Source organism: Pezoporus flaviventris, unplaced genomic scaffold, assembly GCF_033815535.1.
Source record: "Pezoporus flaviventris isolate CSIRO_AGI_PZ_B2104156 unplaced genomic scaffold, CSIRO_AGI_Pfla_v1 ptg000009l, whole genome shotgun sequence".
In the NCBI taxonomy this organism is placed as follows: Eukaryota; Metazoa; Chordata; class Aves; order Psittaciformes; family Psittacidae; genus Pezoporus; species Pezoporus flaviventris.
In genome coordinates, this window is record NW_026892557.1 from 5341360 (window position 1) to 5366421 (window position 25062).

At 42.0% G+C, this 25062-nt stretch overlaps 1 protein-coding gene across 2 annotated transcripts in view; it reads right to left on the bottom strand.

Annotated features, from left to right (window-relative positions):
• The window catches only part of PLCH2 (phospholipase C eta 2), a 69822-nt gene extending 45071 nt beyond the window's left edge, over positions 1-24751 (bottom strand). For both annotated transcript variants that reach the window (XM_061450419.1, XM_061450418.1), the window contains exon 1: positions 24277-24751. In XM_061450419.1, the coding sequence (XP_061306403.1) occupies positions 24277-24388 (112 nt within the window). In that variant the 5' untranslated portion in view covers positions 24389-24751. The remainder of the gene's footprint in view (positions 1-24276) is intronic.
• Positions 24752-25062: the final 311 nt, after the last annotated feature.

Here is a 25062-nt window from a genome sequence, read left to right on the forward strand (position 1 = left end):
CAGCAGTCCATTGAGATGCTCTTGTCATTGACCAAATTAAATATTCCTTTAGATTTAATTCCTGGTGCAGTGCTCATTTCCATTGTGCACTTGTTTCTCCCTCATATAGATAAATGTAAATGAAGAGGAAAATTTAATCCTACATTCAAGAAACCCTGTGCAGAATTCCCAATGAAGTTATTTACACTGAAAGTTCTGGGGGTTTCTGCTGATCAGAAATAAAAACGTCATTTATTTATCTACTTAAGATTTCTGGTATTGCTATAGACAAATCAAAAACGATCTTTGCTTGATAAATTCAACTGAGAAATGCAGCTGGGATCATTAGTTTGTGGTAAGAAATAGAAAAGCTGTTTCTGAAGGCATTATTTTTGGCAAGCTCGTTCCTCGGTTCAACTAATGGGACGCGGCATGGCAGACTGTAGCATTTCAATCACCTTCAAAATAATCATTCTGCTGTAACAGAGTGATGGGTCTGAGTGAGCAGCATTTCACTGTGTCTGATTTCTCATGGATTTCTCATCTTTTAATCTGTAATATCAATAATACCTCATATACTCAACATCAAGGACTGAACCCATCAGAAAACAGGCAAAGGTGATTCTTTGAATCAGAACAGCAACTTCTGACGGGAGAAGAGGATGGCTGGCAGCCCAGTTTTTTCCAGCACACTGAATTTGTGAACTTTCACATTTTGATTTTCACTCAATTTCACATCAACAGCACTGATCTTTATTACACCGTATGAAGACTCCTAGAGGCATTCGTATACTCTGGAATTACCAGCTTTGGTGTGTTACCACTGTTTTACACCTGAGAGGAGGATCACATTGATGTCTGATGCTACAGGTGACAGCAAGAAGGTGGTCACCCTTTAAAAACAAACTTCATTCCACTGCCATGCCTGTAGCTTCAGGTCCTGGAAGCTCCAATCTTTTAAGTTACCCCATTTGTTTTCAAGGTGCTTCCACGAGCTGGCTTAGAAAGACACCATCTGGCAGAAACACTGTGGTGGTGAGCATCCTTCAATCTCAGCCTGGGCATTTTCTGTCTGGGAACAAGGACAGTAACTGCTACATTCAGCTCCTCAAATGAGAGCCCCCTCTCCTCCCCCTCAATTTGCAGAAGTTGGAGGCTGAACCTAGTAATAAGAAGTCAAAAGGACTTTGGATGACAGAATTCCTGGTCCATCATACCTTCCTTGAGGACCTTGTCTGTCTAAAGTACAAACAAATCCACAATGGTACATCAGGATTCAGAGAACAGTGATTAGATGAGGAATACTCAGGCTGTCCCATCATGACATATTTAAAACCAGAATATTTTGGGTTTCCGTCCTGGAACACCTCTGTTACAAAATGCAATCAACAAAGTATGTTAAAAGAAAAGGTTTCAAACTGTACCATTTCAGTCAACTCAACCCAAAACTTGGGGATTTACAGCTTATGAAGATATAAGAAAATCACCTTTTCTTCCTCAGAACAACTCTTGCACATAAGACACAGTTTCTCGCCATTCTATTTAGCATCTTCTTAAATTAAAGCTTGCATCCTCCAAATCTCTACACTCTATGCACAACATGGCACAGGTCAATTAACCCTCACCCCAAGTTCTAAAATATGTTTCAAGTTTTGTACTGTTTAAATAAATATTGGCAATGCCTAAATGCATCCCATCATTTCCGCTTCATCCTTAAAACTCTCACAGGAAAACATTGGTTAATGTTTTCCTATTCTTCTGATGCAGACTGAGATGCTTTCATTATTTACTCGACTTCCTTACATAGCTCTCACAATCTTTAAATCTGTCATAGACTAGAATCCATATTCTTGGATTTGATATTATTTTTGTTAAGAAAGAATATCATTACCAAAATGGTCATAAAATACAGAAAAAAATCCCAACATTCTATTTCCATTTACAATATATTTTTCTATGTGATGTTCTATGGACATCCTCTTTTTTGCATCTAACTCTGCTCTGTGATGAGACTCTTCCAAGTCAATTTGCTCTAATTTTCACCCCCATATTCTTCCTCAGTTGCTGAACAGTATTTGCTGCAGTGATCAGTGACACACAGGTATCCACACTTGCCTGCATTACCTTTTCTCACTTTCTCAGTGAAGAGCATTGATTTAGCTTAATTTTGGTATGCTAATAATAAAGACAAGGAAGAGTCAAAGGCAGAGTTAATGGACACCAGGTTTGTTTCTAACACCTAGATCCAAGCATGTTTCCACTTTGATAAAGTTTTATTCTAGATACGATTTTTACAACCAGTGTTACAAAGAAAAGTGACCTTTAATAGGCGCATCCTTCAAAAGCTATGGCAAGATACTCATGAATGTGAGAATAAGTAATCCTATTAATTGCAAATACAGGGAATCAGCCTGCCTGCCCAAAGAGATGAAGGTGTTAGACCGGTACCGTGTGCACCCAGAGCAGCTACTCTGAACACACAGAAGTCACACTTCTTTACCTGTTGCGTAACTATGGTAAAACCAGATGCCTAGCAGGCATAAAGCACACAATGCAGAGACAAGCAACTGGGCGTTTTACTTGACTAAAATATATCACAGGTAAGGGTTTCTCCCTCTGTGCTTTTCCCAAACAAATCAATGAGAGGTAAGACTTCGGAAAAATAAACCCGGCGGTTTGAAATTGGTTTGAATGAATATGATTTCTTAAGAAGCTGTCAGTGCAGCTCAGCCTCCAAGTTCAAACTGCAGGAAACTGCATCGTAGTTTTAACAGCTTGAGGCAGCAGCTCTCAGCCAGGACGGAATCCATCCCTCGGAGAACTCCGCCAGGACAAGCACAACCCAAACGAATGCTGCGCACTCTTGTTTGATGGGTATAAAGAAACAGTATCTAATTAGAAGCAAATCACCTAGTTTAAGAAATGAAAACAATACAGCTGACTCACAACAGTGCTGGAGTCTCTTTTCTCCAATCTAATGTGGGTAGCAGAAGGTCTATGGCTAAAAATAGAAAGCCTGTCTTTTTGGTCACAGTTAGCTTCTTCAGCGGGCAGAAAAGGGACCAGAATATCACTGGTGCACTCCTCCTGTGCACTGCTCATGCAGGGAGACGCAGCCATTAGACACATGTATTATTTAAGGTTTGGCGCTAACGGGAGGCAAAGGCAGGGTACAGCAAAGGCTGCCTTAAGAAACTGCTAGATACGTGTTTGAAGCATTTAAGTTTCATAACAGAGAACAAGTGTCCAAGAAAGCTCTGTAAACTCTACTTTCCTCTATAGCAAAACTAATTTCCCTCAAAAAGGTGGTTAAAATAAACATTTCCCTTACCTTTATCTGGGCTGAGGCATTTAATGGTGCTTGCATCATCCATATTCCAGTGAGAGAATCAAGTGAACAAAACACCAGAGGAAGCAGCAAAAACCGTATGTACATCACTGGTATTTCCAAAGACTCTTTCAAATAATGAGAAAAATACCATTGCACGGAGGTCTCTAACGTAACATCAGAGGGCTCCTGAGGATGCTTGCAGCTTCTGCTCTGAGCAGGCTCATTTTTTCCCTCTGTACTGTAGCGTAAGAGGAGCTGCTGACAGGTATAGACCAGCACAGGAGCTCAATGAATGTTACCAGCCTTTCACTGCAACCCAAGTGTTCAGTCACCTGGGATAATCGTTTCTTAACTCTTTGTTTCCCCACTCTCAGACAGGACATATGGATGTCTTTTGCTTCACTCCTTCAAAAAAGAATGGGAGGAAAACTTGTGGGTGTTAGGAAATAAGTACAAAAGATAACTCACTTTTAACTCCTCTGGGATGTATTTCATTCAGGAGCAACAAATATCAATAGGGTGCTACTTCATTTAGGAAGGAAAAAGACTTCTTTGTTATTTTACTGCCTCCCCTGTGTCCATACAGCATCCTACATATCGTTAAGGCATCCTCGCATACTTGCTTGGTTGAGAAAGTGAGTTTATGATTACTGATTAAAATAGACAAGCTGTTCTCTTTGGATTCTTGACTGATTCCTTTTCTTGGCAAAGACCATCTATTTCCCTCCTTTTTAACTTGCAAGGAAATATTAATGGAAAATTGCTAGCCAACAATGCACATTACAGTATGCTGTGTCCCAGAAAACAGTGCACAGGAAGGCAGATGCAGACTTTGGAGGTCTGCTTACATTCTGGAGAAGAATTTCAGCATCTTTATATGATGGTGCTGCTCGAAAGTTCCAGTCAGAAGTTCCTGCCTGTCTACATGCCACTGAAATACACAGGATAAGGCAATTTGTGCTTTGAGAGCTTGAAATCTAAATAAATAGGATTGATAAGCGAATGGAAAGCCTCTCCTTTAGAAAAGGAAAACTGATGCATGGAGGCAGGATAATGAGGATGACAGTATCCTGCCCCAAACAGAAGGTGTATCTGCCACGGAACCCCGCAGGCATTCACCCCTCACAGATTTAGCAAGCACTGCTGCTCTTGATCCTCTCCCGCCACATCTGCAGCAAATGAAGTCAATCCATTTACATGTTTGACATTGCTTTGCTGATTTATGCCTCATTGCAACCTCAGCACGGACGTGAGGTGCTGGGTAATGCTCACGATTACTTTTCTCCCACCCCATATGGACTTTCCAAGTTAGAAATGTTGACTCTCATTCACAGCTTGAGTTGTTACAGCTGGATTGTCCTGCTGTTTTCACTCCACATCATCTCTGCATTTTAGGCAGCAGTCAGTGTTCCAGACAGAGCGAGACCTTTGCAAGACCTGACACAACCCCCCTGCAATTTTCCTTCAGGCCTGAACCCCACTGTCCCTGCCCCTAAGGAATGATTTTACGATTTGGCTCAAGTCTGTTTTCAGCAAACCATCATCTTGTTTGCTTCCTCCTTTCCAACACTCCCTGTGTCCCCTGGGATACCAGCTCCTGAGTAATCAGTTCAGGAGCACTTGTTCCAGGAGCCTCCTGGGGCATCCTGTGTTTACACCACATCACATTTGGGTTATTCCTATTGCATCCACTGCATTTTTAATATATGCTTATCCGGGCAAATACCCATATCAGGTATCGATACTGTTATCAGAAAGTCTCTTTATAAAATTACTTTTCTGATTGCATTTTTGTCTCTCCTGAAATAAATCTTGGACTCAAGAGGACCAACAAGCCCTTCTCTTAACAGTGACAACTGCTCAACAACGTATCATGCAATGCAGTTAACAGAATGTTCCAGGTTTATCCTAAAAGTAGCTGGCATTTCTGTGCCACTGCTCTTATCTGCTGTAGACAAGTACAGGTTATCAGCAAATCCCTGTCCTGAATCCTAAGGGAGCAGAGGGGCACCTGTTGAAGCCCAGGAAATGTCTCCAAGACAACTTCTGTGGGGAATACAGGGCCAGGAAGCTGTCACACCACAGGCTAGGCTCAGTGCATCACCTCGAGACAAACCTCCCATTCAACACCATCTATTCCTCACACCTTGGCCAAGACACAGAGCAAATGAAAAGATAACAGTCTGGCAAGCACAATGCTAGCATGGAACACATCTACACCATTGGCAGGTCCATACTGGACAAAGCAGAGGATGCCCCAATTCCTTCGTTCTTCATCCCAAGCAATCCAGTCCTGTTATCCAGAGCAGAAGAGTGACTTGTGGTGTGCTGCTATCACATCCCAAAGATTTAAGTCCTAAGAAGGGGCTGAAAGGGGAATTCTCTCAGTCCCTACTTTCCCAAGGATGCACTAAAGCACAATGCAATGCTACTTTGCTCTCATTGACAGCCATCGAACTCCACACCAGATAGTTCTGTATCTCATAATTCATGGCATCACTTCAAGACCTTCTATAAATCAACTTCAACACACGTGGGTGTCTGTTCTTAAGTTTTTGTTCCCATAGCTACCGATGTTCTTTACCACAGGAGAAAGCAGCAGGTGGCCAGACACAGAACAACATCACCATTCTTCATGGCACAAGGAGCTGGCAAGCTTCAAATTCAGGTTTTACCACCAAATGTTTACAACACCGTTAACAGGACTGACACCACCAGATCAGCAAATACAGGATCCTTCCACACCTTTATTGCTCAGTCTACAGTAAACAACATCCTGTGAGATGATGACTTTCCAGCCTTGCACCCAAAGATGCCATGGGGCTGCACCATCTAGGACAGAAATACAATTGCCTCCTTTTTGTTGTAATTTGAAATACTCCCCAGATCCCTTCGATGCCTTTACATGAGCCTTCTGCAGAGAGAAGGTAAAGAAGGCAGGACACCGTGTACCAGGGAGAGTTCTTGTGATAAACCTGTCTGTGAGGGATAAAACCAGTAAAAACAAACTCCAACAGTTTGTTCAAAAGAAACAGCAATTTACTTGAAGGCTCCTATCAGAACCATCCCAGTTTGCAAGGCAATACCTTTTCCATTTTCAACTGAAATAGAGGGGAAAAGGCACTTTTTTCTGGCATTGAATGTGCTGCAAATAACGTGATGCTTTGCATTAACATCTTTTGTGACTTTTCGTACGATAAATTAAGATGCTGTGATTTTTTTACCTTTTGCTTTAAGGTAGATGAACAAAGCTACTGCTGTTCATACGCCCAGTGCCTACAGCCTCACTTACTGTCATGTTAGCACCTTCTGTGCTACACCCAGGTCTAATGTGACATGTAAAAGCTTCATCAAACTTCACTGCAAACTTCCAAGAGTTAGGAACGTATCACAAATCTGATTTCATAAATGGAATACTAGAGGCCCACAGAGACTACACCTCTTGCCCAAAAATCCCAGAATCCAACAGGATTTTCTGAGAATGGGCTCTGCTACAAGTTCTGATTCATTCAGAACTGAGTGAGCAGGAAGTTGAATATGGATCCCCTCAGTCCCATTTCATCACAACCCCAAAACTATCATGTCCTCAGTCCCATTTCAGCACAGAAAACAAAACCACTTTTCCCTTCTGCAGGTACAACAGGGCAAATTCTCTTCTTGAATCCCACCAGCACAGACACAAAGCAGACTGACTTTCATTTGTACCACCAGCTTTCCAGGTGAAGCAACAATGCCTAAAACCACCATTAGGGCTGCAGTATCTTTATGTCAGTGTTTGGTAATCTGCAAGCTGCTCATCATTCATTTTTTTATCTAAGGCGCAAGCATCCCCTGGAAGCTGTTTGGTCTTTCCTCTGGAGCTCCAATACCTTCATTACTGAAGAGGTTCTATTGTTCTAGACTCATGATGGCATGGGCTTGTTTATTTATTTATCAGCTCCTCATTCTGCTGAACTCAGAACACAGTTTGTCCCTTTGTCAATTAAGACTGTATAAAAAGCAGTTCTCAACAATTCCTGCTGCAAGTGTAATTTCTCCATTATACCAGCTGATGTCAAAGTACTGTTCTAAACCCCATGTTGTTCACTGCAGGCCACAAAGCAGCTTTTACATTTAAGTTGGGGTCACTAGTACAACCCTGGATTATTGACCAGTTTCCCCAGCAAATGATACTGCTACAGTAAGCATTTGCTCTCCTGCAGCTTCTCAGAACCCCCACTGCTGGGCTGGCTATGGCAACCAGATAAGGAATACAACACACAAAGCAAAAAGATGACAGCACCATCAGAGAGAGATCAGGAACTGAGACAAGTAATATTGGGCTCTGTGATAAATTACACCTTCATTGTGCTGGGACAAGATACAATGTACCCAGAGACAGGAACGGAGCAAAGAAACCGTTCACATTTTCATTCCTGAGAAGGTGACATCCATGATGCAATGTGCGTAGTGAGGGCTTGGAAGTGAAACCTGTCCTGAGCGAATTCTGTCCCCAGCATCAAAACTTGTAACTCCTCCAGTCACAACCATGACCTGGATTTCTGAGCAGAGCTGCACTTTGCAGGCACTGAGCCACGAAGCGCTGCAAACCACAGTGAGCCAGTCTCGATTAGCAATAGAACACAGTGTATGTTTGCATATAGAAAAAGCAGCTGTGTTGCACTCTGCTCCCCTGTTCCAAACAGACTGAAAGAGATAGATGCATTGCTCTGCATAAGCACCAAGTAGCTGGAGCATTCACGCTTTGTTAAACTTTCTAGACACTTGAAGGTGTTTGAAATTATGATGCATGTTCAATTTCAGCAGATTTATTATCCACGTGCTCTGAATGTAATGAACACTGCACTGCCTCACATTTCCTGCTTACAAAAGAGCAAGACACATGTGTCTTGTGGAGGTCTAACAGAAAACCTTTAGTAACACTGAAGTAACAATTAATGCCTAATTTTAAATGTTTTCCTATAGCTTTATTTATGCCCACACAGCTTCAAGTGCACATAGGAGCAGTTACAACAAAGCAAGCTTCCAAAAGTGCTGGGCATTTGTGAGCCAAAGGGAACTGTGGGTACTTTGCACTGGACAGTCTTAAATAAATTCAGTTTCATCATGACAATTCTAGCTCAGATCAGTAGATCTGCTGCCAAAATGAGAACCAAACACTTTTCATTGTAAGGCCTCGTATTTAGATAGCTGCAGCTCCAACGTAGCTGGGTTTGGAGAAATACTCTCAAAACTTTCTCTTCACACACCAGTTTGAAGCAGAGGATGAAGATGCAGCTGCACAAGGAAACCAGGAGAGAATGTGGAAATTAGGGTTCTCCAGCTGCACTGACCTGGACTCTGGATGTTTAGTAAGATGCGATAACACACCTTTTTGCACTGTAAAAAGACATTTTAAAACAGAAGTTATTCTCATGTGCTTTGTGTTTTGTAATCTATAATAAACTCCCTCAGATACTATGCGGAGAAGGGTGCAATATCCATATATATAGCTCAAGACCCAAAATGAGATATCCAAACCCTAGCTGAAAATTTAGGGCTGGTTTCTTTACTTCTAAGTGCTGCTCTTATGCAATGCTTTAATTTAGACTACCCTGAGTACTGGTGCAGAATTAATCAGGTCAGTGAAAGGAGGCTGTAGCCCTCCGTACTACACCTTTACCTACCCCTTTGCACTGACAGTTCAGTTGTTACTCTTCTATTTTAAATTGGTTTTAAGCTCAGGACCCAGAGGCAGGGGACAAGCCCATCCCCAAGATGCCACTGACAAGAGGACAGCACCTCAGCTCTTGAGGTTATTCCCCTTGTTCCCAGAGCCTGTTTACTGGATTGTTAAGCATCCTGGCAGCAAATGGAAGGGGGTGGGGAAGGAGATGAGCTGCCACATTTCTAAAATTAGCATCTTCTGTCTCTGGGAAGCCTGTGGAGATTTAAAAAATTAAGGTTTCTCTGCAAGATGCAGAGATGTGGAATTTCAGCTGTGTAACACAGTTCCATCCTGCAGCTCTGCTGCGTTCCAGACAGCTACAGCTCCCCTTCCATTTCCCCCCGCTCCTGGCTGTCACTCAGAGGCTGCCACCACAAAATACCAGCTCCATTTTATTATAGAAAGTAATTGCATTCATTTGCCCTGTCGGCCATAAGCAGCTTCGTGACATCTTCCACATAAGCTTGCCTATAACCTCGCAGGCTCGCTCTCTTCCACAGGTCACTCCCGCTGTGCTGGTGGGAAGGCATTGTGAGGATGGCAATTCCTGCTCAGGGTGGTTGTCTCCCCTCAGCTGTAATTTTCTGGTGCTCAGGTACCAGGCAATACCCTGCTCAGAGAATATCTTTTGTCCTCCTTCAGTGTTTAAAAGGCAAACCCTGATAACAAAAGATGCTGCTATTAACTGCTGTAGCACATAGCCTATGCATAGATATAGCCATTACTGTACTAATTCTATTTCCAGAGTAAAATTAGACAGCAACATGTTGTTTTTAACACACATACTCTCATCAAACAATTAAAAGTGGCAATATTTTAATCTTTGTTATTTATTAATAGAACCCTGCACTAAAAAAAACCTGATTGTGCCTCAGTGCCTGTCAAGTCAGACTTGTGCTACCGCTACCATTTGCTCTCTGCAAAAATATCAGATGTAGAAATAGACCTGTGCTGCAGCTCCTAACTCTGAATGCTGCTTCTCACAGATGGGCTGAAACTTGGAAATGGAAGCGACTCGGGAATGAAGCTCAGGTTCCTTTCCAAGAACCAGTAAGCATGCCAAAGCCAGACTGGTTCACCTCCTGAAAAGGACCAAAGGCTCAGCCATGAAACAATGCATGCCAGCACAGGCAGACGTAAGACATGGGCCTGGACATTTTTGTTCCAAAATTCCCTTTTTTAAAGCAATTATATTTATTCTGCTCTGGTTACAAGTCTCAGTTCATGCTGTTATAAAAACCTAATATCGCCAATCTGTTTTAATTGATTTTTATTATAATTAATATCAAGAGACAATAAGCAAGCAGCACTGAGTGCGCCGGGGAGTCTCTGCTCTGCCCCAGATGCACGAGGGGAATTTCTGGGCATAGTCTCTTATACTTTTTGGTTTCCTGGGCTTCTTGGGTTTCAGCCAATCCTGTTGTCGTCTTTTCCCAGGCTTCTCCACCCGGGGGGGTGGAGAAGGGGTCTTGTCTAATGGTGAAGAAATATGTCTAGCACAAGTCTGACTGCCATCCTAGCCCCCATAAATTCCACTCTTTATGTGTTTATTTGTTCAGCGCACAGATTTCACAACGTTCTGTAACAGGACATATCTCTAAGTTACCTACGCCCCCCCCCCCCAAGAACGTTCATGCAATTTAAACAATGAACAAAACATTTCTTTGCACAATACTGGGGTTGACCCAGGGGAATTATTCCCTTGTTTCTTCTTCCTCCTCACTGTGGTATTGGCAGGGACACTTATACCCTTTGCACGTAGCACAATGATCACAAGGAATTCCATCTCCACACAAAGTGCAATGATCACTAGGACCCCTGAGTTGCTGACACGAATCACTCTGATGTAACTCACAATGCCTTGTAACAACTATATTTGCTTAGGTCATCTCACACCACTTCTTTCACATACCCGAAACCAGTGGACAGCAGATAGAGCAGAGAATTGTGAAATTGGGCAGGTTAACATGAATTATAATCCAAATAAATAATACATGTACTTTGGATCGAAGTGTTTTGTTTCATCAAAATAGTTACTGACTTAAAAAGCACATGAGTAGTATCTAGTATATATTACAGATATATACACACACAAGCTTAATTGAGATGAGAGGTTTCAAAACAACCAAAACATACGCACATTTTGCTCTCAAACTGAACAAACAGATTTCTTTGAGCATTTTTAATCTGGCAGGAAAAACAGCCCAAAAGATATTCAACTTGACAAAACATTTCACATCTGGGGAAGCTCCATAGAGCCCAGTAAGTGATTTCATTCAGGTTACTCCAGCATCTCCAATTTAGATGCTTACTATAAAATTCTTCTGGAGCTGCTTTGAGTCCTGAAGTTAAAACATGGTCTTTTCAAGTACTTCCTGATGGGAGACAGAAATATCTGCATATACCCGAACCAAGATCCAACAGAGCTAATAGGAGGGTTCCACAGACACATGTTTAGGCTTTGTCACACACACATGCATTCAGGCTGGCCCCCAAATGTCACAGAGATGCTGCAATTCATAGCCTGACACAGGAGCTTGCTGCAAATTAAGCCTCTACGTACATATTTGTACATATCACTGCTAAATTAACTCCCATAGCCCCTTTTAGCTATTTCCTGCTAATTAAATGAAAGCAGAGTTCCATTTACTTTAGCAGGCACTCCAAGCACCCAAACCCAGTCTGCACACAGCAGCTTCACTGTTCTGAGTGACATGCCATATCCACTTTGTTTGCTCCCACCTCCCAGGCACAGCCCTTTGAAGTTCCCAGGATCAGCCACTGTTACTAAAAGCTCAGCTTAAGGTGACCAATGTCCCATGCATGAAAAAGCCTTTCTCTTTCTTTAAGGAACCCGCCGTCCTCAACACGCCAGTGTGTTCAGCCTGTCCTCGCTTCCACAGGCTATGGCTTGCTCATTCTTGGTAATCAATTATGAATGCCCCCCCATTCACATCTGTTACTCAAATCACCAGCTAAATAATGTATGAGTAAGTGAAGAGACTCCTCTGAGGGGAGAGAACTGCAGGGAACTAAACTTTGAATCGTGTGCTCCAGCAGCAAGCATCAAAGCTTTATGATCAGGTTTGTCCTCAACTGGGCTTTATTTTTTAAAAGGGTTGGAACTAACCTCTTATGAACGTGAATGGCTAAACAGCAGGGGCACGGCATGAAAGCTGGCCCAGAAATGCAGGGAAAGAATGAAACCCTAAATGAAACACTTGCTGGAAGCACAGGGGTATCAAAGTTCTTCGCTATCTTGTATCAGTCTGAACTGGGACAGAAGGTCACAAGGGAAGTAATAGTTTTCACCAGAAATACATGGGCAGTTAATTCCCACTGACAAAGAGTGCTCTGGTGTGATTGGAAAGTGCAAAGCCTGCAAATAAAGCAAGAGGTGATGAAGAGCTGCTCGAGGGAGTTCCTACGCTTATAATAAGCTTTGAATGATAGGAAATGAGAATAAAGACAAGAGACAGCACTTGACAGTATCCACCTCACCAACCCACAGCCACACAGCTATGCCTCATAAGATCATAAAACTTCATTATTCTTAGCTCATTATGAGGCAAATCTGTGATCACATGTGCAAATAATTCATAGTTTCTGTTATGCAGAGCTCTTACTGCTGCTTCAGGCAAAAAATCTGCATTAAAATACAGCTGCAAAACTGTATTTCAAAACAATACCTTTGGAAAGGGGAAAAAGGGAATTACCAGACTGTATCAGGCTGCATCTCCACATAAGACAGCTGAGGTTTATTCCTGGAACATCCAGTCAAAGCCTGTTAGATCAATGTTGGAATGAATTTGAAACAAACCAAAACTTCCTTAACAGATCAAAGGATGAAGGAAGTGTCCTAGTGCCACGAAGAGAAGGAAGGGAGAATGAGTTCCATCCTTGGATGAAATCAAATCAGTTTCCCTCCAGGACAGACATGGGAAGGCTCTGAAAGTGCCTACCACCTGTAAGCATTGATCCAGACAGAAGCAAACCCAGAAAGAACCATTGCAGCTTCAGGGAGAGGGTTTATCAACAATGAAAGGCTTTATCCACCAGGCATCTCCAGCATTGGTTCCAGAAGAAAACAAGGTAACCATGAACATTTCCCTCCTACTCCCAGGCCTGCCGTGTTTGGAATATATGGCAAAAAAAAAAAAACAAACCAAATCATGTTAAGCCTGCTTGTGTACCTTATTCAGCCACTGTATACAGATATTTGTAGATTAATGAAGTAAGACTTGCCATTCCTCCAGTTCTCAAACAGAAGGGAAAAACTACTTTCTACTATTACCATGTAACTGGCACAAGCCAAAGCTTCAGGAGGCATCTGAACAGCAGCACTGCCAAGATGACCCCTTAGTCTGAAATGTTTGCAGTCTGGTACAGTCTAGCTTGTGTTTTGTTGTGCAATTAAATCTATGACATCCAGTCTTGGTGCCCCAGCTCCTCAGCAACGTACCAATTGCCCGTAATGCAAGACTTCATAACAGAAATAGATAGAACTTCATAATGCAATTCCCTGAGCTACACCTGGGAGCTGCTGTTTCCCAGACACTGGATGGAAGAGTAAGGAAAGTTAGGACACTGCAGGTTGCATCTGTTGATACACATCACATTGCTCACTGCAGATGTAGCAGAGACAATCTGTTTAATGGCCACTATTCCTGATTTATTTTAAAAACAAATAGTCACAAACACAGGCACACTGCAGGCTAAACACAAAAGCAGCAGTAGGATGCAAACTCAGTTTAGTTAAACTTCACAAGAGCTGTAACATCCAAGAGTTATGTTGTCAAAACTACAGAGAAATTCCACTGGCATTCAGGAAACTCATAGGTTTCCTGAATCATTGTGCAGCAGAGATGCAATATAGAAGTTGCAAAACAGGATTCCAGATCTTACTCTATAATTTCTACTGTAATGTCGACTTTGGGCTATAAGTTAAGAGCATCACCTTACAGTACTGTTCTTCAGAAATGCTGAACTAAGGCAAGCTTGGGTAAGGCGGTGCTCACAGCAGGGTGAACAGGCCAGCTTTCTATCAGCTTGCTCTGCACTTGTTCTGCTGCCTTCCCAAAAATCCTCCATCCTGGAGATTACACACCTCCCTAAGGCAGCTCCCGAACAGCTCACTAAGGTCCCTCTCCACCCTGTCCCCACCCAGCCAGGTTCAAGGTTCTCCTGCTGCAACCTATGACTTTTGCTTCTTGCCTTTCCACTGCTTACCTTCGAGAAGATCCAGGATTTACCTTCCCCCTGAGCACCTGACAACAGCAAAATGCCATTACATCCCCTCCTCTCCATTATAAAAATGGACGGAACAGCTGTCAATGCATCATCTCTCTGCCCTAAATTATCGGTTACACGGCATGTTTCACAACACTAAGTAGCACGAGACCTTCACAACTTTCTCACAGTTCTAACTTGCTATTGCCTCAAACTTTGTTCTGACTGAAGTGGGAAGTCTGCAGGGTGGATGTTACTTGAGGTCAGTTGGCAGCTTTTACTGAGAAGTAAACAGCAAACTGCACGAAGTCACCTGAATTCACAACAAGGAAGAAAACCAGGTTCTAAATCAGACAGTAAAGGACCCAGCACACACTCTCTGGTGGTAGTTACCAGCAAAGTCACTCTAATAACAAAACTACATTTATGGGACATAACGGCCATGACACAACACGCAGAGAATACAGACTTCGTCCCTACCTCACCTGTCTACAAGAAGCTTGAATCTGGTACTTGCACTATTAAAGAAGCTCTTCCAGAGCAGGATTAATCACAAGCATCTAAATAGCAAATTCATGTGAGGAGTGTGGGGAAGGTTATATAAAACCCACAGACAGACAAAAATGCAAGAACGGAACTGTTTCCCTGGAAGAACATCCCTAAGGTCACTGTTCTGTGGGCACGGAAGACACAAGAGGTAGCACTGCAGGCTGCAAGACAGCAAAGTGGTTGGTCAGTAGAGCTCAGAATAAACTAATCTCCCCATTCAACATTTTCTGACCTGGTTTGCACAGCACCCGAGTGCCTGCAGGTGCTTTTAACAGGTGTTCCATGTGTTAGCTGTAATTTACCTGTCAGTCATTTACCTGACTAATTATCTACCCAAAATGGCTTATCATACAGGATACCTGAAGTGTTACAACCATCATTAAAGGTGCAATAGCTTCATCCTCAAACAGAATGAGGATACAAGTAACACTGTCCTCTATAAAAACATGCTTTGTCATAAAACATGGCATTGACATATGCATATACAGAACCACAAAACACACCACTGGAGAATATGCACATGTTAATGTCTCAAATGAGCTATGTACCACAAAGGTAAGAGCAACTGCACAACGAGAACTGATCAGCATAACCTACAAGAGCAGAACTACTGTATAATCACAGAGAGAATGCAGATACATCTGACCTGTGTGGTAGTTTGCATAATGATTCTATTCTAGATAGCAATAATTAATGACACTAAGAAATGATGCTTAGTGCGTTGTGGCACAGTCCCTCTTATTTAAAAGCCAACTTTCGTTTCCTCCATCAGTAAAGTTTGCAAGGTACACTTAAATGCAATGCCTGTAGCTAAAGAAACTGCTCTGAAGTAAAGACATTTGCTAGAGACTCTTGAATTGCTCTATCTTTAGCATGACCATTTCCCTGAAGCAGTACATATTTCGTTCACAGTAAGAAAAATGGATTTTCATTTACTTAACAGTCTTTTTATTCCTCTAGGTACTGTGGCCATAATTAATGAAACATGCCTGCTTAGACATTAAAGAGCTTTAGGAATGACAATGTGCTGATAAGGTCTGAAAAAATACTATCTTCTAAACAACCAGGGTCAAACAGGTAAATAAGTATCTGTGAACAAGCGGCAAGAAGGAGTGATGTGATGCTATCATAGTACTAAAAACCGCACTGTGCTCAGAAGCAGGAGTGCAATTTATCCTCTAGCTGAAATTCTAGGGAATGTGGTAAAAAAAAAAAATAAATAAATAAATCCACCTACTGTGCTCCTGCGGTGGGCTTCCTACATCCATTGTCTTGTAGAAACAAGAGTACCTCTTTACAAGTGCTACATTAGAATGCAAAAAACACTCAGCATTTCCCCTCTGTCTTGCTCCCTCTTCTGCAAGTCCCTCTCTCTGGTCGTGTGTGAAGGCAGTTTAAATTTCATCCCATCTATTAGCTCAGTCAGTCACTGAGGAATCACTGTCAGTGTTCTGATGGTACAAGCTCCTTTACTGTACACAACACCCGAGGAAGCGGGGGAGAGAAAAGAGGTAGGATTTTATCTAAACTACTTTTTGCTGAAACAATTAACTCCTCATTGACTGACATCTCCTCCCTGGTATCTCCAGTGTCAGTTGACGCTAAAATGTCTGTTCCTCTAAGGCAACAGGGAATTCTTTGTGACAGCTGTTTAATGCTCATGTTCCTTCTTTCATGATTTCCTCTGCTTTTCTCTTCCACTGCTTGACAAGGAACTACAGTCAGTCACTGCCACAGCCATGACTTCTTACAACTGTGTGAGGTGTCTCTTTTCAGTCATGCCACAGCAATTAAGAATCACAAATCCTATGAACTTTCTAAGTTTACTGTGATCCCCAGTCACTAACAGCTTCCAAAACTGCTAGAGATCTCCAGTAGTGATTTAATCTCCCCCAACTAATGCTTGCTTCTTCAGGGAATGTATTAAAACCTCTAGCCCTCAACATCCACATAACAGAACAAAACTATTTGCAAAGAAATCCAATTAACTGCCTCTAGAAAAAGTAACTGTGGATGCACCAGTAGGAGTCACCCTCATCCCTAAACATTCCAGTGTTTTCAAGGGAGCAGAACAGAATCATGTCCATTCATTTGCTGTGAATTTACAGTCAGGGAACAGCTGACCATCTCACTTCTCTTTTCCCAATCACCTGTTCTAATAACAAAACAGTTTAGTAACAGCACCCCATGGCCAGCTCAGTATCATCAACTGGGACTGCAAAGGTTTTCACCAGAGTAGTGGTTTCCTGGGAGAACGACACGCTCTGCAGACACTTGCATCCTTCAAAGAATTTTAACATTGGAATAGAATATTCTCATTTTTAACTATATAGCCAGTGATGCAGCTGAAGAACCCTGGATTTGCCTATAAGACAGTGGCAACCATGCATAAACCAGTTCCTCATAGTTAATTAACTGTAGAAAACCACTACACTTCCCATCAGAAGACAACTGAGTTATTTGTTCTCTCAAGAAACAAAGCATTCCTCTCTCTGAAAAAGTTTAACCTCAGATGAAACTGGCAGATAAGATTCTGATGTGAACAAAGATAAGAAGAAAACTGCTTGTAGATGAAGGGCATTTACATGTTCTGGGAGGTGAGCAGCATCTAAAGCCAGGCAGGCTTCACAGTATCACAGTCAGGGATGGATGGGATTTTAAAAAAGCCTTTTGCCAAATTCCAAATGCAGCTCAAAGCCAGACAACAGCCTGTGCTGTAAGACACTGACTAAGAGAAGCCACTTGGTTATATGTGCCTTTGGTGCTTTTCAGGGGGATTAACTTTACCAGGATTATCAGCAGATACAAACCACTTCATTGTGGGAAGATGTATGAGGGAGAGCCCAACTTTCCTTTACAGTGCTTACAGCACCCATCTGAGCAGCTTTGATTGACAGACTCAACTAATGAGTTAATACAAGATACAACCAATGGCTGTACCTTCGAACTTCCCACAGATAATGCTAATATCTTTGAACTGTTGAGGAACACTGGATCCCTCCCCTCCCATATTTGACACACAGGCTAAGCACCCATCTAAATGAATGAAAGAAACATATTTTTCCCCTTCACAGCATTATAAAGACTTTACTTTTGATTGTTCCAGCACTGCTTCAGTCAATCCAGGGCTTAGCTTATTACATCTAAACATACTGCACTTTGACCATCTGACTGCGCGTTGGTTTTACTTATTTCATTAGTTTGATTCTTAAAAATTAGTGAAACAAGTAAAACCAACACTCGGTCGGGTCTGTGCTCTCGCTGCCAGTTTAGCATTTGTGCATTCCCCCAGTAGATGGCAATAGCGATACAGACAGACCGGTGAATCAGCAAGCTTCCTATCCTGGACTCCGGAACGTGCGTGCAAATAGAGGAGTATTCATTCTGCTTGAAGCGTCCCGTTTCCCACTACATACTTCCAAAATCTTTACAGGCAGCAATACATATACAAGAGAAAGAGCAAGAAAATGCGAGATGGGAAATTCTGGTGGAAGTGGAAGAAGAAACAGAAGGTAACACATTCCTGTGTAACATTATCTAGGTGTTCCTGCTCCGGCAGGGGGATTGGACTAGATGATCTTTCGAGGTCCCTTCCAATCTCTAACATACTGTGATACTGTAATATTCAGGTGATCTAGTTTCTTATCCACATTCAGCCATAAAAGCTCTTAACACCAGCACACAAAACTTCATATGCCTCAGGCTTTACTTCAGCAAAATAACTTTACTTCTTCTGCAAGTGACACAAAAGAAGATCCATTAACATCACAACAGCAGCTTGGATCAGGTAACACTAGCATGAGTTGAATTTCTGCTCCCTGCAAAGACAGCCCATCAAATCTGCCATTTGTTACTTTCCTTTTCAAACTTTAAAGTCAAGGCCCGACGATTTGAAGTTACAGAAATTGAAATCCGAGATGCAGATTTCCACTGTAAAGCTAGCATATGGCTGTACCTACAGGTGTACTACACCGCTTTTATTTTATTCCCCGGTACACATAAAACACTGATTCTGTGACACAGGTCAGCCAGTACCTTTTACCTTGTTTACACTAGATGACTGCGGCAGGAAGAGCAGGGCCAGCACATAAACTGGCTATCCAAGTAACTCTCCCCTTTTTATTACAGTCACATGATTTCAGTAGTGCACAGCAAAGAAAGGTGAGGCCAAACCACAATATTCCTACTGACACCAGAGAATGACCAAATAGATGCCTGCTTTAAGCACCTTCATGGCTCCCATTGCTATTTCTCAGTTTCACAACCTTCCTCACATTTATCCTGATAAAACTCCACTAGGACAAAGACAGGTAGTTATTAGTATTCCACGATTCTAACCCAGAATCACTGTCCAAGGTCAAAGGTTGTGCAGAGACAAAGCGAACACCCCTCCGCTTCCTCGCAGGTGTCAAATTCCATAGTATTAGGCTCCTAACTGCCAAGAGATTTCAGTGGGAATGTCGGTGCCTAGACAGGAGTTAGGAGACTAAGCACCTTCAGGCATCTTGGCACAGCACCTCCAAGAATGCCATGGCAAGAGACTTCACTAAAAAACAGGCAAAAACCCACCCAACCAAACAAGGAAACGAATCTAGAAAACTTGACAGGTTTTTACTGCCCCTTGAATCCATTTGGGATAAATGGCAATGCTTGAAAAGCTTGTTTGATTCAAACTAATATCCTTAAGAAAGGAAATATACATTCCTCAGCCAGAGAAAAGGAATATATTAATCACACTTACAGATGACATTAAGAACACCGCTGCCCTCTAGTGTCAAGCTACAAGCAGCTATTACCTGCTGCATTGCACAACGACCTGAAGACTGAAGTTGCTCTTACCAAGTAATCCAAGATCCTTTCTCCTTTACAACATAAACTACACTACATAAATGGCATAATTTCTTACAATTTTGCCTGTCTTAATGCGAGATAACCCAGCTCAAAGGCCAAATTCTTCCCTATTGCTTTTCTTCTAAGACTTTATCAGTACTAAAGAACGCTAAATGAGCCTGGACAACAGAAAACAGCCCTTTCCACAAGCTGAAAAGTTACTCCATTTCACTGATCCACTCCTGAGCAGCACCACCTGAGGAAAAGATACATCTGTTTGTGATTTCTCAGGCAAAACACCCACCTAAATGTTTGGGTGCTTATCTGCAGGTATGCACCGACAAATAGAGCAAACCTTGTTTTAAATCCCAGGAAGTCTGGCTAGAGGTTGCCTGTCACATTCTGAATCTGCAGGAGGAAGCAGTAAAAGCCTAAACTCAGAGAAATTCTAGGCTGAAATTGGCTCGAGCAATAACATGGAAAAACATCCCAATCTATTTAGCTCTGCTGTTTTGAATCTAATATTATTATTATGTTGTCTAATCTATGACACCTACTCTCATGTGCCAAGGTCTGAACAGAATGCTAAACCTCACAGCTGCAGATACATGTACCAGTTGCATCACAGGTCTCCAACACTAATGAACATCTGAATGTTCTCACCTCTTCTGCAAATGAGGCGAATCCTGTTAACTTGTCACTTGCTCAGAAGCCTCAATAGAAAACTCATCCAGTACAGGACACACAGAACCACTTCTGAGCCCCCCTGTTTACACCCCTTCTTTAAATTTATGTGTTCTAGGAAAAATTCCGTCCCTCGGATACACACAAGTTTACTTCCAAAGGAATCCTTATCTTACATCCAGGGCACAGATTTGCTGACACACACAGAACCAGCAGAACCACACCACCAGTTCACATTTCACTGATAATGATGGCCAGTTTCACACAAACTCAGCCTGAATTCAAGTACTTTCAGACAGCTGATACCAATTCACATAACAGCACTTGTGTGCCTGCTCTCCAGCTAAACCTGCACCACAGACTGGGTCGGGCTGGAAGGGACCTTTAAAGATCAGGTATTCCATGGCCCTGCCAGGACAGAATCACTGCTCCTGCAGCCAGGCAGCACACTGGAGCCACATCCTGAAGGCCATCCTAAGCACTTCTCCAGGCTAATCTGATGCATGATATATCTAAGCAAACAGGATTTTGCATGTCTGTGCACAACACTTTCATCAGATTACAAGGGAAAAGTGAGTCTAGACATGCCAGAACCTATTTGAAAACTAGAGAATTACCAAATTTGCTATATACTTCCTTGATTTTGGACTTCCCCAATGCTGCTGTAATAACATTTAATCACATTATACAGCAAAATTATGTAAAAGTTAACTGCATTCCACTCAGATTCCCTTTGCACATAGCAATCACATTCCTCATCCATACAGAGCCTACACAGAAAAGCAGATGTTTTATTCCAAAACCAGCAAGTTCTGAAAACTGTGTCTCAACTGATGAAACAAATCTGAGAGCTGCAGAAGAGCACCGAGAGTTCCAAGCTAAGATGAGTAAGTATGGTACAAAAGTAGATTGTAAGTAGCTATGATACAATGGGACCAAATAATGAATTAAGGAAGATTTATTTAACTGCATGGTTTTAATCCAACTAGTGATACCACTCTCTAGCTCAATCCTGTCTTAAATTTTCCTGCAGATATAGTCACCCAAATGAGACAGCAGGAATGTTACATTTGACAGCATAGGTTTGATAAAGCTGAAGTGTCATCCTTGAGAGCAAGGGGTACTCAAGACAAGACTCAACAGCACTGTGATCTCTTCTGTGCAGGTTGCTTAGTATTTATTATAATACAAAGGCAAAACAAGGAAAGAGCTGTCAGTCACTGCACAGCATTTACACTGAGTCATGGAAGGAGTTAATGGAGGAAGTTAAGAACAAATGCAAGTGGGTGTTGTGCACAAGTCTGCAAAGGGATTCCTGAGCTGCAGACCAGCTTTTTTTTAGGGGCAGGCCCACTCACACTGGAATGCTGGAAGTGCTGCACAGGCACAATGAAGACTTCTTCTCCCTCCAGCTATTTCCTACCACTTTGTCCTACGCACACACTCTGACAGAGCTTTATGTACAGGAGTATATAATGGACAATGCTTGCTCAGGACGCAACAAATTACAGTTCATCTTGCAAATAAAAAGCAGTGCTCTAAAAGTCAGTTTGTATCATCTATCACTAACCAGAACACAGCATCTTACTTTTGCAGTGCCAGAACACACACAAATGATGTAATACACTTAAGTCACCTCTAAACTCCTGGACTTTTCTTTGTCAACCCCTGCATGCCAATTTATGAGAAAGAGCTGGGGAAAAAAAAAATAGAGCTCATTGTTGATTCTGCAGGTGAGGAGCAGGGACATAGCTTGTAAATACTTCTCTATTAATTATATAAAATATAAGCATAAAATATAACTATGGGTTATACTTTCACTGACGAGCCATTTTTAATACAACTACAATACAAATATATTCAGTCCCATTAATGCTAGTAAAAAAATACACACACATCAGCCCAAATTGTAACCCAGAAAAAAGCCAAACTGATTTCCTGGAGATTTGGCCAAAATGATCAAATTAGTTCATATGAGAGCCCAGCCAAAACTGTGAGTGTTATCTGCTTCATGACGATAGGCAGTAAAGGAGAACGTATCTCAAGCAAATGAGTCCTATGTTGAATACATAAAGTTCCAATTACAATCTTGGGCTAAATCAACTTTTTAATTTTACTTTAGATGTAACCAACCAGCTCCTCCTCCCCCAGATCCCTCCTGTAGCACAAATTCATCTGCCACAGACATCAGTTACACAATTCCCTTCCTCCCACCCAATCTCTAGTCAACACCTGATGTGCAAAATCACATCTGTAATCTCCAGAGCTTCCTGAGAGAAGAGCTCATTCTCCTCTGCACAAGCTGTCAACACTCAGAAAAGAGCAACAGACAACAATAGTAATTCTGTGAGCTCTGGATCCCTCGGCTCCATCCAGACAACACCATGGCACAGAGCCACAACCTGAGGCACTATAAATCACGGGCTCATCAACTACAAGATTTTCCAGAAGCACTTGAAAGAATCGAGGACAATCTCATCCTATCCTAGGAACTTCAATTTTTAAAATATGTGGCCTAAAATGTTCTGCTTTGAGAAAGAGGTCGGGTCTTCCTGCTGCTCATACGGCCTCCATAGCTCCATACCACTGCAAGGATCCCTCCCAGTCTTCCCAGCATTTCGCTTTCCCACTAGACTATATCTGGTCAAGATTAAACAATAAAGTATTTCGGAGCACTTGGTGCTGCTGAACAAAGGAATCTGGGTGAAAGCCAAAGAGCAGTTGATGGGCAACTGCAGCAGAATCACCCACAAAAGAGAATGCCGAGACACAAAGCTACCACCAGCACTTTCTTATTAGGATGAATTGCTCTGACAAGAAAAAGAATTGTCAGTCTCATAAAGATTCAGCAGACCTCGCTCCTTCCGAAGAGCAATGCAGCAAACACACACATTTGCTCTAGGAAGGCTGCACAGACCAAATGCTGTATTTCTTACAAGTTGTCCCTTCTCCTATAATCCTCTTTCCTCTCAAATCCACTTCAGAACATCATTTCAATCTAAAGACTTCCCCTATTTTAGGTTCAATGACCAGCACAAGGTGCTTCAGAGATCTATGGAAATAAAACTTGTAATGAGACATATGAAAATCTGTACCTCTTTCCTCCTGCTAGACAGTCCTGATCTCTCCTAGCTTCTGAATTAAACCCGAAAAATAAAGCTTAACTGGGATAAGATTGAGAATAATTTAATAAATGGCAGATCTCATTTCTGCCTACATTCATACCTACACTTCTGGCCGTCTTCTGCCTACCTGTCTTGAAAAGACTACTCAGACACATTCCTTTTAAATTCCAGTGCCCACCTCAAAACACCAAGACTTTCAGACTTCTATTCTTTTTCTCTTTCATCTGTGTTTATATGTCTTATCAGCTTAATTTTTACATGTATTGTTTCCAGTCTATATTAATTGCAAAGGGAGCTGCAAGACACCAAACTGCTATCCACTGAAAATATTCAAGTTAATTCACCTCAGAGGAAAACATCTCTGCTAACCAGCATTGTGAGGCAGCTAAAAACACAGTGGTCAAGTTTAAAACATGCAGGCTTGCATTCTTTCAGAACAGTGTTAACTTCTATTAACCACACTTTCAAACTAAACCAGATACCCATTGCCTGTTGGGGTCAAGAACAGACAGGAATAAACAAACAGTCTAATATTGGGTTCCCACTGCATTTGGACATGAAAAATCTAAAAGCAGGAGAAGCACGGTTTCTACGTACAGCTGCTTGGTTTTATACCTGGAAACCTGCTTAGACTGGAAATATATTACTTTTTGAACACATAGACCTTACATCATACACTTCACCCAAACTCTAGTCATCATGGCAACTACACAGATGAAAAGGACTCAGGAATATACAAGCACAATTCACTCAAACAAACTTAAGGAAAACTAGAAGTCCCATATGAAATCTCAGTGCAATAAAAATAAGCTGGGAGAAAAAGATGGTAGCCTTTCACTTACCTATTGAGATGACATTTGCAGACAGGAAATGGAGACAGTTTCCATCGTGGAGCATGAGTTCTTCTCTATGTGCCAAATCCCCTGCTACAGATTTTGGAGAAGTCAGAGCCATCTCAAGCTTTCAGAGCAGCCCAGCTATGCTGCTTGCTCCAAGTCAAAGTACTTCAGAACAGGTTATCTGCAGAAAGATTCAGTCCAGTAATAAGAGTGTCTGAGACAAAGCCACAGTTTGAGGATGCGGCTGGCTTACTTCAGAACTCACAGCAAGGGCCTTCTCCAGAATTCCACATTCAGGAGACTCTCCTGGTTTAATCCTGCTGACACATATTCCATGCATTGAAGAATAGAATTTATGGTATCAGTGTGGAGAAAGAACAACTGCTGAGCTCGGCCTTGATAGAAGGGATGTAATGGCCCTTCCCAGAAGCAAGGCAGTCACAAGTCTTCAGCACATCTCCCAGAGGCTCTTGTGTGTTGCAAACCTGAAGACAACAATTGTCTTTACATAGTGGAAGCTGCTTTAAGTGTTTATTATACAATACTTACTAGAACTTAGCAAGATGCTATACACAGGCCTGACCTCAGCAGTTGCCTATACCCAAGAGCCCCTCACGTAGAAGGCACCAACTCTTCTTTCCTTCATCCCAGTATTTTCTATAATCGTAGAAAATTATGCTTTTGAAAGCAGCAACTTCTCCAGTAGCCAAACTACTCATGTTGGGTATAATATCTATATATATATATATACACACACATTTAAATCAAACATTCTCCATAATAAGTGAA